General features: G+C 36.3%; 1 protein-coding gene and 1 long non-coding RNA gene across 3 annotated transcripts in view; one reads left to right on the top strand and one right to left on the bottom strand.

Moving 5' to 3' along the window:
* LOC148912754 (uncharacterized) overlaps positions 1–11,786 on the top strand; it is a 141,431-nt gene that overhangs the window by 24,612 nt on the left and 105,033 nt on the right. The window lies entirely within an intron of this gene.
* LOC116297988 (uncharacterized) lies at positions 215–10,410 on the bottom strand. Its single transcript, XM_089026483.1, has 17 exons — positions 10,127–10,410; positions 9,909–9,930; positions 8,472–8,546; positions 7,906–8,036; positions 7,277–7,379; positions 6,779–6,820; positions 5,947–6,014; positions 5,073–5,151; positions 4,476–4,547; positions 4,205–4,306; positions 4,023–4,085; positions 3,447–3,545; positions 3,263–3,308; positions 2,301–2,482; positions 1,878–1,934; positions 1,492–1,632; positions 215–1,384 (listed from the first exon to the last, which is right to left on the bottom strand). The coding sequence occupies exons 1-17, from the start codon at positions 10,177–10,179 to the stop codon at positions 956–958; spliced, it is 1,764 nt and encodes a 587-aa protein (XP_088882609.1). The 5' UTR covers positions 10,180–10,410; the 3' UTR covers positions 215–955.

The raw sequence follows: 11,786 nt of genomic DNA, 5'->3' as shown, positions 1-11,786 counted from the left end.
ACCGGTACGAATAGGAAGCCTGGAGGCGAGTGAAAGAAAAACGGAGAAAAAGGAAAAAAAAAAAAAAAAAAAAAAGAAGAAAAAAAAATAAAAAAGAAAAGAAAAGAAAAACTCAAAAATATCGTTACACAAACTGACAAATTTATTCTTTGCTTTTATAGGATTGATTTTTTCAAGCAAAGTTTGAATCAATACAATAATGAAAAACAGCATCACTTTTTTAAATCGTTTTATTTATTTGAATTAATATCATATTCATTAGCATTCATTCATTCACTTCTACCCGTATCCCCTCCCCATAAAAAATTGGATTACAGCCGTGATATTACATCAAACAACATATAAGCACTGCGCATGCGCCATGCTACCAGTAAATCCAAGCTGGTTTTCGGATTTTTCGTTAGAGCTGAAGTAATTAGGCAAAAATTACTCCCGTACGAATAACGACTCCCGTACGAATAACAATCGCGAATAATTCGTACGGGAATGAAAAATGTTGGTAAATATTCGTTGAACAGACTCCTGTACGAATAACGACTCCCGTACGAATAACAATCGCGTTTGTTCTGAATGAAAACGGAAATAATTTTCTCGATTGTTAAACGTGCAACATTTTCAAATCAAAAACAGATGGCGTTCATCGTCGAAACCAATGCATGAATTCTGTGTGGTTTTTGTTTGCATAAGTTCAGTGGTCTCGCAGGAGTTCTTGGAGCACACTTTAGTGCTTAACAAAATATATAGTAATATGATTTCCATACACGAATATATTGCACAGGCATACATGCAAAGTTAAACAGATAGTGCATTCATTTCTGTAATTTGAATTTGAATTTTTGAGCCATCTGACTGAAAAACATCTCGAGCTAGGATTTCGCTCGATATTGGGTCCCAAGATGCCGACAATAGTTCTTCACCTCATCTCCAAATAAATTAGAACCGCGAAAAACTGTCTCTACACGAACGTCGTATGCTTCCATTTCTGTCGTTCATCACCATGAGCCGCACCAAATCCTTTTTTCCCAGTTGCAACAAAGTCGGCCTCTTGAAACTTATCCAATAAATCTAGGACTTCTTTATCATTACGTTCAGCGTTCAGCTCGCTTTCCCTGGGTAAACTCCCGAGGTTTTCTAATTTCAATGTTCTTGGCCCATTATAAGGTAATGGCATTGTATCTTTTCCTCTTTTTCTCTCGAGTTCTTTCATTAAGAACGTTGAAAATGGAGTAGAAGGGACCTCAACTTCGCCGAAGTCTAAAAGAGAGTTTGTGCTTTGGAGTCTTGATTTTAACGTAGAATAGATATTTTCTTTTTTGGATTTTTGTTTTCGTGGAGAAACTTTGATGGCTTCTACTGAGAGCGGCTGCTTTGCCCCTGGCAATTTCTATAAGAGAAAAAAAATTGTTGATCATTCATGGAGTGTGCCTTTCTCGTTGAAGAAGATATCGCATAAGAGTAAGAGTCTGCATGTACATAAAACTGAGGTCTCACCTTCATATCATGACGTAACGATAGAGACTGGCCAACTGATTCACGTTTGTCAGCTGGTTCAGTCTGTGGTCGCATGTTTCTATACTGCTGTGGATACAATTCCTGTAAGTATTTGTCGATCTTTCTCTTATGTCTCACTGACTGCAATCAACAAAAGTAAACATAAAATCAACTTTCAAAATGACTAACTATAAAGGGCAGGTAGTTAAGTCATCCTGATGCTTCCACAAGACGTCACACCAAAAATAGAGCTAGTCCCTGGCAATAGGGTCACTCTACCGTCATGTAAACGGGGTCTATTCCATGTACTGATCCAAGAAGATTTTCCACTTTTTTAATTCGTTTTCCCGACCCCTAAGTTGACAAATTAACAAAAATTTACTTACTTGTGTCTCCATTTCCCAATTAAGGTTTTCAATTTGTACGTTCGAGTTGTGGACATCCTAAAAGAAACAAATGTTTTTAATATATATCAAAATATTTAAGTTCCTTTGCACTTCTCATATGAATCAAAGTCCTAGTGATGAACCTGATTAGAAAACCATGACCCATACTGCTGACGGCTTTTATTCCCAAAAACCAGTGACCTAAATCTCAGCCCCATGCATGCAGTGATGAAACTTGGAGAAAATCCATGTTGGTCATTATAATTCCCACTCCCAGTGACCTGAATCCCGGTCCTAGTGATAAACCTTGAGGAAATCCCGTTGGTTATTCTATTTTCCATTCGGTGTCCCGGTCCTAGTGATGAACCTTGGAGTAATCCAAGTTCCTATTTCACTCCTTCATGACCTTCACATAACACTTACTCTGGGAGTTACCAATATATCTTTCTCGTCGTTTCGAGACAACCTCGATAATTTCTGTGGTGTAGTACCAGAATACGACCTAAGATAGGACTGTGAATCCGACGTGCTTGATCTCTCGGGCGTTATTCGGAACTCTCTCGGTGGCGACGTAGCAAAAATGACACGAGAGGTTTCAGCTTCTCCTGTCAGAAATGTGAATTGACGTCGTTAGCAAAAGAGCGGGATTGATTGTTTTCTAAACCAAAAAATGAAGAGGAAGCCGGATGGAGATGAAGATGGCCTTTTAGTTTTGATGGTTGGTATTGTTGTTGATTTGGCGGGAACTTTTGGCGCCAAAGTCGCGCGTGCGCACACAAGGCCCGGCTCAAGATTTTGAAATCTTCCCTACGCTGGTATGAGAAAGATCTAGAAAGAGCTTAGCAAAGAGAGAGACAGGGGCGGCGGAAGCTGAAAAATTTGGGGGGGGGGGGGGCACTCCAATATTTCACGGTACCTTGAAATGACCCCCCCCCCCCTCCCTGTTTAGCTTGATTACAAACGTGTACGTGTGATATTTCAATCAGTAACATTTTGCGCGCATTAAACCACTTGCAATTGTGCTGAGAGACACAAAAATGATGCAAGTCGTCGCTAGATATATCGTATATTTTTTAGATACAGAAAATTATGTAATATCAAAATAATAAATAATGGTAATCATAACCAAATTTCATGCGTTTTTTTTTTTGTGTGTGTGTGTGAGGCATTATATTCTGGGGGAGCCAGGCCCCCCCAAAAAATCTAGTGGGGGGGCCAGTGCCCCCCCGGCCCCCCCGCTTCCACCGCCCCTGAGAGAGAGAGAGAGAGAGAGAGAGAGAGAGAGAGAGAGAGAGAGAGAGAGAGAGAGAGAGAGTTACCCCGCCTTAAAGAATAAATCAAACTAAAACAAATAACCAAAAGTAAAGAACCAAAACCTTCCTTACTTTGCTCTTCTTTTGTCGTCGGCCAAACAAGTAAAGGACTTTCAAACTGTCGGTTAAGAAATATCAATTATTTTTTATTTATATATTATCAGAAATTAGAATACCTGGACATGGCATCTTAACGGTCACGGCACAGCACTTCTGTGACATACTTTTCCCACAGTGATTTCGTTATTCATCTCACCTCTCGTCGAAATTTCGGAGATTCTTTTCTCTTCACGTCATTCAGATCAATGAATGATCGTCCGGTCCTTCCTGTTCGACCACAACGAGCATTAAGAACCTGTTAAATAGAAAATCACGCAATCTATATTAATTGTTAAATTATAAATATGATTGGAGCAAAGAAAACTAACTTTTTAAATATTTTTTGACCCGATCCAAGCAGCCATTCCTGCAAAGTGCAATGTTGAAATTTTCAACAACTGACTGCAATTCCTAGTATAATATTTTGGAGAAGTAAAACTGTGCGAAATATAGAGAAAAGAAGGAAAGAAAATAGAGACAAAAAAGACTATATATTATTTGGGGAGTTCCCTTAAAATTGCCACGTGTTTTGTGACATTCGGCTTTCTTTTCCCGCCATTTCGTATTGCAGTGCTTCATGGGACACTTCCTTGCCTAAAACAAGATGGCGGCTTTTTGGTCAACAGTTTTGTAACTAAACCATATTTTATGGGCACGAAAAGGCAGCGATATACGTTGACAGTCAGGTACTATTAATGCGTATAAGAAAGAAAAAGCAATGAAGATTTCGTACCTTTTTATGTGAGTGATCTAAGTGGTCTGTGAGTTCCACAGAACGTTGCTGATGTCTGCTTACCTGAAACATGAGTTTTAAATATTTTCATGAATTTTCAACGCTTTTATACTAAATTTACGTTTAGACTTCTGACCAAACTTGACTTGTTTTAAAAAAATACATTGATTAATTTAGCTCACTAGTTCTATTCTTGGTTTATCGTCCACAAGAAAAGGTTGGTGTGAACGCCATGATTGTTGCTGTTGTGTTTTGCTTTTGAGATGAGGCTTGAGAAGGGCTTGCTGAAAAAATATATATAAAAAAAAGAAATAGCTAGAGATGTGAAGGATTAAGATTTATACTACGTTCAGCTGCAATTATTAAAACACTGTCATAAACCTTATTTTCAGAAAAATTCAGGTTGAAATGGGAATACGTTATGCCCAAGTACGAAGAGGTTAAATGACAAACCTCATAAGCATTGTTCAATTGAGTTTTCTTCTTTTCGTCCTCAGGGACTAAAATAGAGTTGAAATCACAGATCTGGAAACAAAAAGAGTCAAAATGCTTAGAACAAAAACAACATAGCTCAAATACAATCAAGGGCTTGGAAAATATTGAGACTATCGAAAGGTGAATGTTGTAAATTTTGAATTCCAGAAAATATCCATTCCTCCACCATGGAATTAGATTGGAGTTTATGAGGGGTGGGGAGGGTATGAGGAGGGTCTATTGTTTAGTTTCAGAAAATATTCATACCCCCCCCCCCCCCCAACAAAGGGGGATTGGAATTTCAGAGGGGTGGGGAAGGTATGAGGAGGGTATGTTGTGTAGTTACAGAAAATATCCATACTTATCCCATTGGAGGGGATTGAATTTCCAAGGGGTGGGGAGGGTCTGCTGTGAGGTGTATCTTGTGTTATGGACCACAAATTGACCAATCATAGTGCGTAAAATTACCTTAAATTATCATATAATAATGAAATGTATCCATTCCTCCCCATCGTAGGGGATTGAAATTTTTTAAAGTCAAAGCATTAAAAGATTAAAAATGCATTTGATACATACCTTATAAAGGCTACTTCGATTGTCTTTTCCAGATACTTGTGGAGTAGCCTGAACTTCAATATCTGTATCTCTTTCACACCTGTAAGTATAAATCATAAAACACATATGTTATTTACCGGCCAGGAGGTCCGGATAGGGAAAAACTGTGCCCGAGGTCATGAATGTACAGACCGAGGCTGTCATGCTAAGGATACCGGACTGCGTGCGTGGGCAGATACTGACAAAATACTGCCCGCTCAAACAGCCAATCGGAACGCACAATTTTTTAGGATACTGGACTGGAAAAAGAATCTTATTCTCAAAAGGTTGACATATATTCTAAAATGGGAAACATTATGCCCAAGCTAAAACCAAAGAGTCTAATGAATTTAATAAATAATAAATATATAGATAATAATAATAAATAATTTAATAAAATCAAAAAGTCTATTGAATTTAATTAATAATAAATAAAAAACTAATAAATAATTTAATAAAGTCAAAAAGTCTATTGAATTTAATAAATAATAGATATATAGATAATAAATAATTTGATAAAATCAAAAAGTCTATTGAATTTAATAAATAATAAAATGATATATAAATAATAAATAATTTAATAAAATCAAAAATTTCTATTGAATTTCACAAGGTCAGAAAAGTGTCCCTGCATTGTGTAGTTCCAGAAATCATCCATGCCCACCCCACAGAGGATTTTGGTATTTCCGAAGAGTAGGGGTCAGAGAAAGAACGAAAATTACAGAGTTTGTATGGAAGAAAATTGGAATTTCCGGGGGGGTAGGGGGGGGGGGTGTCTTAAAAAAATTCCTCCGTGAGGGGGTATGGATAATTTTTGGAACTAGACATTTCTCATAATGGCTGAAACAATACTTACAATAACAGCAAGTCAAGAAACTCATAAAGAAGTAATCTGTCTTGAACATGTGTCTTCATGTGCTTTATCTGAGAAGAATTCAATAAACCTGTTTCGAATTCCGAATTACCGCTGTTTTTCTTGATTACAGACTCATTTGCTCAGGGTTAGCCTCGAGTTCGTGCAGAATATTCACGTGTTCCAGTCAAGGTCCGTCAAGTTTCAAAGTGTTTGTATTGTTGAAGTTGTGCATTCTTTACTTTACCGTTGGTATTTGCGAATATTTAAACACTGATATGAGGCTAACCCTGTGCAAATGAGTCTGTAATCAAGGAACACAGCGGTAATTTGAAATTCGAAACTGGTCTATTATGTGGCTAAATTTAGTTTATACAAAGTTAAAATCGAGGCCTGCTAGTCGAGTGATCAGTTTGCTGTCACGGAATGTACCCCTCTTTTGCTGTAGAGCCTTCACATGTGCCCATGGGTCATGGTGGGATCACTGTGATACTTTGCCGCAGTTACTTAGTGTGATGAACTCTATATTGTTTTGTCAAACTCATTAATAATTCATGAGGAAAACACAATAGAAATCACAATCGTGAAGAGTGTTGTAAATCTGATACACAATTGTGTTCATTTGCATAAACTTTAAGTTGGATTTTCTTGGCCAGATTCACTTTAATTTTGAAAATTTTAGTGGGACACAAAGGAAATAACCTAGACGTTTGACAAGCAATCTACAATATTTGTGTCTGCGTTGTATCCGATATACGAACTCATGGCTATACGCCTTGAGTTCGTATATCTGATACAGCACGGCCATTCATACTGTATATATTACAAAACTTACATGTTGCATCAGTTTTACTGGTGAGACAGTCCTCCCACACACCTGTGAAGTTAAAGTAAAGAAAGCTCATATTAAAACATCATACTGGCATTGATGATGATGATGACAAATTATGAGGATGATGAGGATGGTAAGAATTGATGGTGGTTGTGGTGATCATGATGATAGTGATGATGATAGTGAAAATGTTGATGATGATGGTGATAAGGATGGTGAATTCAATAATGTTTATGGTGATGATAATGGGATGAGGATGATGATAGTAATGAGGGTCATGATGATTATGATGATAGTAATGGTGATGATGATGATGTTGTTAGTGATGATGATGATGGTCATGATGATAATGATCATGATGGTGATGATCATGATGTGATTGTATCATACATTATATGGTGATGATAACAATGATGATGTTGATGATAATAATGATGATGATGATGAGTAGTTCTACACACCCAATATGTTGTCAGTTAGTAGTTTATATATTTTTCATACCTTTAGCGTTCTTAGAAGAACATGTTCGTCTATAACCAAACCCATCATATCCTCATGCTCATATAGCTGAAATGCAACTCTCACTTCACGCAACTCTTGAAAACTGAAATGAAATCATTACTAATTAATAACTAATTGATAACTAATTGATGATGATAATATCTGAGATGGGTGGCGTTACTGATGATATTGGTGATGATAATGATGGTGATGATACATGATGATGATGATGATGATAACAATGGTGATGATACATGGTGATGATGATAATGATGGTGATGATACATGATGATGATGATATTGGTGATGATAATTATGGTGATGATACATGATGATACATGATGATGATAATGATATTGATGATACATGATGATGATAATGATGGTGATGATACATGATGATGATGATGGTGATGATACATGATGATAATGATGGTGATGATACATGATGATGATGATAATGATGGTGATGATACATGATGATGAGGAGGATGATAATGATGGTGGTGATACATGATGAAGATGATGATGATAATAATGATAGTAGTGGTGATGGTGATGGTGATGATACATGATGATGATAATGAATATGATGACAGTGATTAGTTTTATTCTTATAATCCAATCTACCTGAGATATCTCTTTGACAGCATTTCAGCAGCTTTTTCTATAACTCTACAATTATAAAGTGCATCATGCATGTTGTATGTCCGGTGCAGGTCTCCATGTAATACCTTCATTTGTAGTATCTCTACCAGTGTCTGGTGATAAAGAATACAACCTGAAACAACATCTTGGCTGATCTAAGTCAGGGCATGGCTAAGTCACAGATCGAACCCTGAAACAACCTTTGGGCTGATCTAAGTCAGGGCACGACTAACTCACAGATTGAACCCTGAAACAACCTCTGGGCTGATCTACGTCAGGGCATGGCTAACTCACAGATCAAACCCTGAAACAACCTCTGGGCTGATCTAAGTCAGGGCATGGCTAACTCACAGATTAAACCCTCAATCTACTTCTGGGCTGATCTAAGTCAGGGCATGGCTAACTCACAGATTGAACCCTAAATCTACCTCTGGGCTGATCTAAGTCAGGGCATGGCTAACTCACAGATTGAACCCTAAATCTACCTCTGGTTTGATTTAAGTCAGGGTATAATTCTGGCATAATTCAAAGCTATGCTTCAACTATACCTTCATATTGAGTCCTGAAATCCTTTCTTTGTGATATTCAGGTGGGATGTTCTTGTAGAAGAGAGACTTCTGGTTCTAAGCATGGCAAAATGGACAGGCGTCGTTCAAAATTAATCAAGGTAGGAATGATATTTTAGGTTTCTTATATATACATTCTGGTTATTAGATTAGACCCCATAGAGTAACAAAGTGATGACATCACGAAATTGTTTTCAAAGGCATTTAGGATTTTAGCGAATTCTCAGAAACTGTATGCAAAAATATGATATGGAGCAAAATTTCAGAGCAATAGATTGAAAAATGACAGAGATATAGGTAATTTAATACTAAAAATATCCCCATACATTTTCTCTTATTTGAGGCTGGATCTAACGTGATTGGATCCAGTCCAAAATAACAGAAAATGTATGGGCTTTTTGGAGCATAAATATCTCCATTTTTAAAGCTCAGAACAACCTTAAAGTAAGTTGGCAGAAACATAGGCAATGGGGTGTTCTCTTCAAATATGAACATTTCAAAACTGAATTGTGAAATTTGTAATTTGATGACTTCTTACTTCGGTACTCTATTAACTTGGGTGTAATGGTTTCCCATTACAGACCATGTGTTATTCCTAAGAGTATCAATCCAAAGAAAACACATGAATGTGGATACAACTAAACAGAGATTCTTATTCTAACATAAAGAGGTCTATTCTCAGTCTCTGTCTTTTAGATATGCTGGACAAAGTTTCTCCAGGGAAGATCCCAGCAATTCATGAAAACGCTTGCAAATTTTAAAAATCATGTCAGTTTTGTGCAAGTCAATTTATTTTTGACTAATTTTTAGTCAAGTTGGACTGCAGCCTCTCAATCCCAAGAAAAGGTTTGGAACACCCCGGCTGTCATAGCATTTTTTTAGCTGGTAATAATTCATTTTTATTATATATTGCTTTCCTTGGTGTGGTGCTATTTACACTTTAAAGGTTTCTTTATTTTAACACTGCAATGGTTTCTACATTCTTGTAAAAAAAAAACCGTTCTGCCCAGGATGTTGTCAAAAATATAGGAACATGACCGACATCTCTGACAATATAAAATTAATGTTTTCGTGGGGAGTGAGCTCCTGAGTCAACAAATCAAAGATCCGTCCGGTAAATAATCGAATGTAACACTTAAAATCAAAGATTCATTTCAGCATGCACTTTAGTGGTTTTCTGTAAAAATGTTTGGAATTTTTGCCGATCAAAACAATCTCACGTGAAGATAATTCAAATATAAAATGAAAGAGCAACAAAAAGACACTAATAGATACTAATGATAAGAGTTTCGTCAGAAGCTTATGTAGGATGTTTTAGACTTGTATGATTTATTGTTTAGTCTTTTGGATTAATTATTTGTGTAAAATTTCATTAGATTCACGAAGCGAAGCGCGCGAATACTATTCTTTGATACTCACCCCGAGAGCCTTGGCTAGACATCTGAAAAGAAATAATAATAATTTAGAATGCATCAACTTAGTTATTTAGTTGTAAAATAAAACGACCAAAACATCAGTAGAGATGTTTTTAAAATGATTAAATGCGAACGACGTAAAGATAATTAATCTTATCGCAAGTGCTTCGAATCTACTGTAAAATCGGCTTCCAGTTTCTACAAATCGACAGCAAACCTTACCCCAGTTCTTCCCATGTGAAGAAGTCCTTCTTTTTCGGATATTTGATGTGCATTTTAAGAAATTACAGGATTATTGAGTTCAACTATGAATTAATTTAAGCTCGCTTGTTTTGATCTGACCAGTTTGAAAAGCCAACATGGCCGCTACCCGATACCATGACAACAGTACACATACTTTCCACTTGTGCGCAGGTCAATTCATTTAAAGGAACACTGTAACGACGTTTACCGCTAGTTATCAGTATAGTCAATCAATCTATCTGGATAAGATGCTAGATGATGAAAAATGAATAAACTTTTTAATATAAGCCTGTAGTTGATGTACAGCCAGGGAAATTCAAGGTTTTGTTGTACATGTCCTTACCTGTCATACGAAAACTATTTTAATAGTAAAATAAAAAAATAAAAAATAAAAATAATAATAATATAATAAAATAAAATAATAATAATAATAATAATAATAATAATAATAATAATAATAAAATAATGGAATGTATAAGCAGAAAATTAATTTTCGGTCAATTTTTTCGCTTTACGTTCTTCACTTTAAAAAAACGTATTTTCTTCATCGTATTCAATAGTGGATCTTTTTTTTGTGGTGTGAATTGCAGTTCAAAAGGTGGTAATTGGAATTTTCAATGACCCCCTTGTGAAAGTCAGAGCTTCATTTTTCATTGACCCCCTTGCTAGGCCCTCTGTACTCAATCGAACAAGAAAGATGGCAGACAAGAGGCTATCAAGTACCCCGAACAACGGCTTTATCCTCTTTAGTTTCTCTGGTTATCAGCAATCTATCTATCTGGAATAGATGCTAGATGATGAAAGTTGAATAAACTTTTTAATTTATGCCTCTAGATGATGTAGAAGCAGAGAAATTCAAGATTTTGTAGTACAAGTCCTTCCCTGTCCTGCAAAAAGCATTTATAAGGGAATGTATGGGCAGAATACTGGATTTTTGACCATTTTTTTCGCTTTACGTTATTCACTTAAAAACACGATTTTCTATACCGTATTCGATAGTGGATTGATTTTGGACAAGTGAATTTTAGGTGCGAAAGTGAGAACTTCATTTTTCAATGAACCCCTTGCTAGGCCCTCTGTACTCAATCGAACAATAAACATGGCAGACAATAGGCTATCAAGTACCCCAAACAACGGCTTTGTCCTCTTTAGTTTCTCTGGTTATCAGCAATCTATCTATCTGGAATAGATGCTAGATGATGAAAGTTGAATAAACTTTTTAATTTATGCCTGTAGATGATGTAGAAGCAGAGAAATTCAAGATTTTGTAGTACAAGTCCTTCCCTGTCCTGCAAAAAGCATTTATAAGGGAATGTATGGGCAGAATACTGGATTTTTGACCATTTTTTTCGCTTTACGTTATTCACTTAAAAACACGATTTTCTATACCGTATTCGATAGTGGATTGATTTTGGACAAGTGAATTTTAGGTGCGAAAGTGAGAACTTCATTTTTCAATGAACCCCTTGCTAGGCCCTCTGTACACAATCGAACAAGAAAGATGACAGACAATAGGCTAGCAAGTCCCTGAAACAACGGCTTTGTCCTCTTTAGTTTCTGGGGTTATCAGCAATCTATCTATCTGGAATAGATGCTAGATGATGAAAGTTGAATAAACTTTTTAATTTATGTCTCTAGA

Source organism: Actinia tenebrosa, unplaced genomic scaffold (genome assembly GCF_029948245.1).
Source record: "Actinia tenebrosa isolate PJP-AT-01 unplaced genomic scaffold, QUT_ActTen_1.0 PGA_scaffold10__47_contigs__length_13832649, whole genome shotgun sequence".
In the NCBI taxonomy this organism is placed as follows: Eukaryota; Metazoa; Cnidaria; class Anthozoa; order Actiniaria; family Actiniidae; genus Actinia; species Actinia tenebrosa.
Note: the sequence above shows the minus strand (reverse complement) of the source record. Positions and strands in the feature narration are given on the sequence as shown.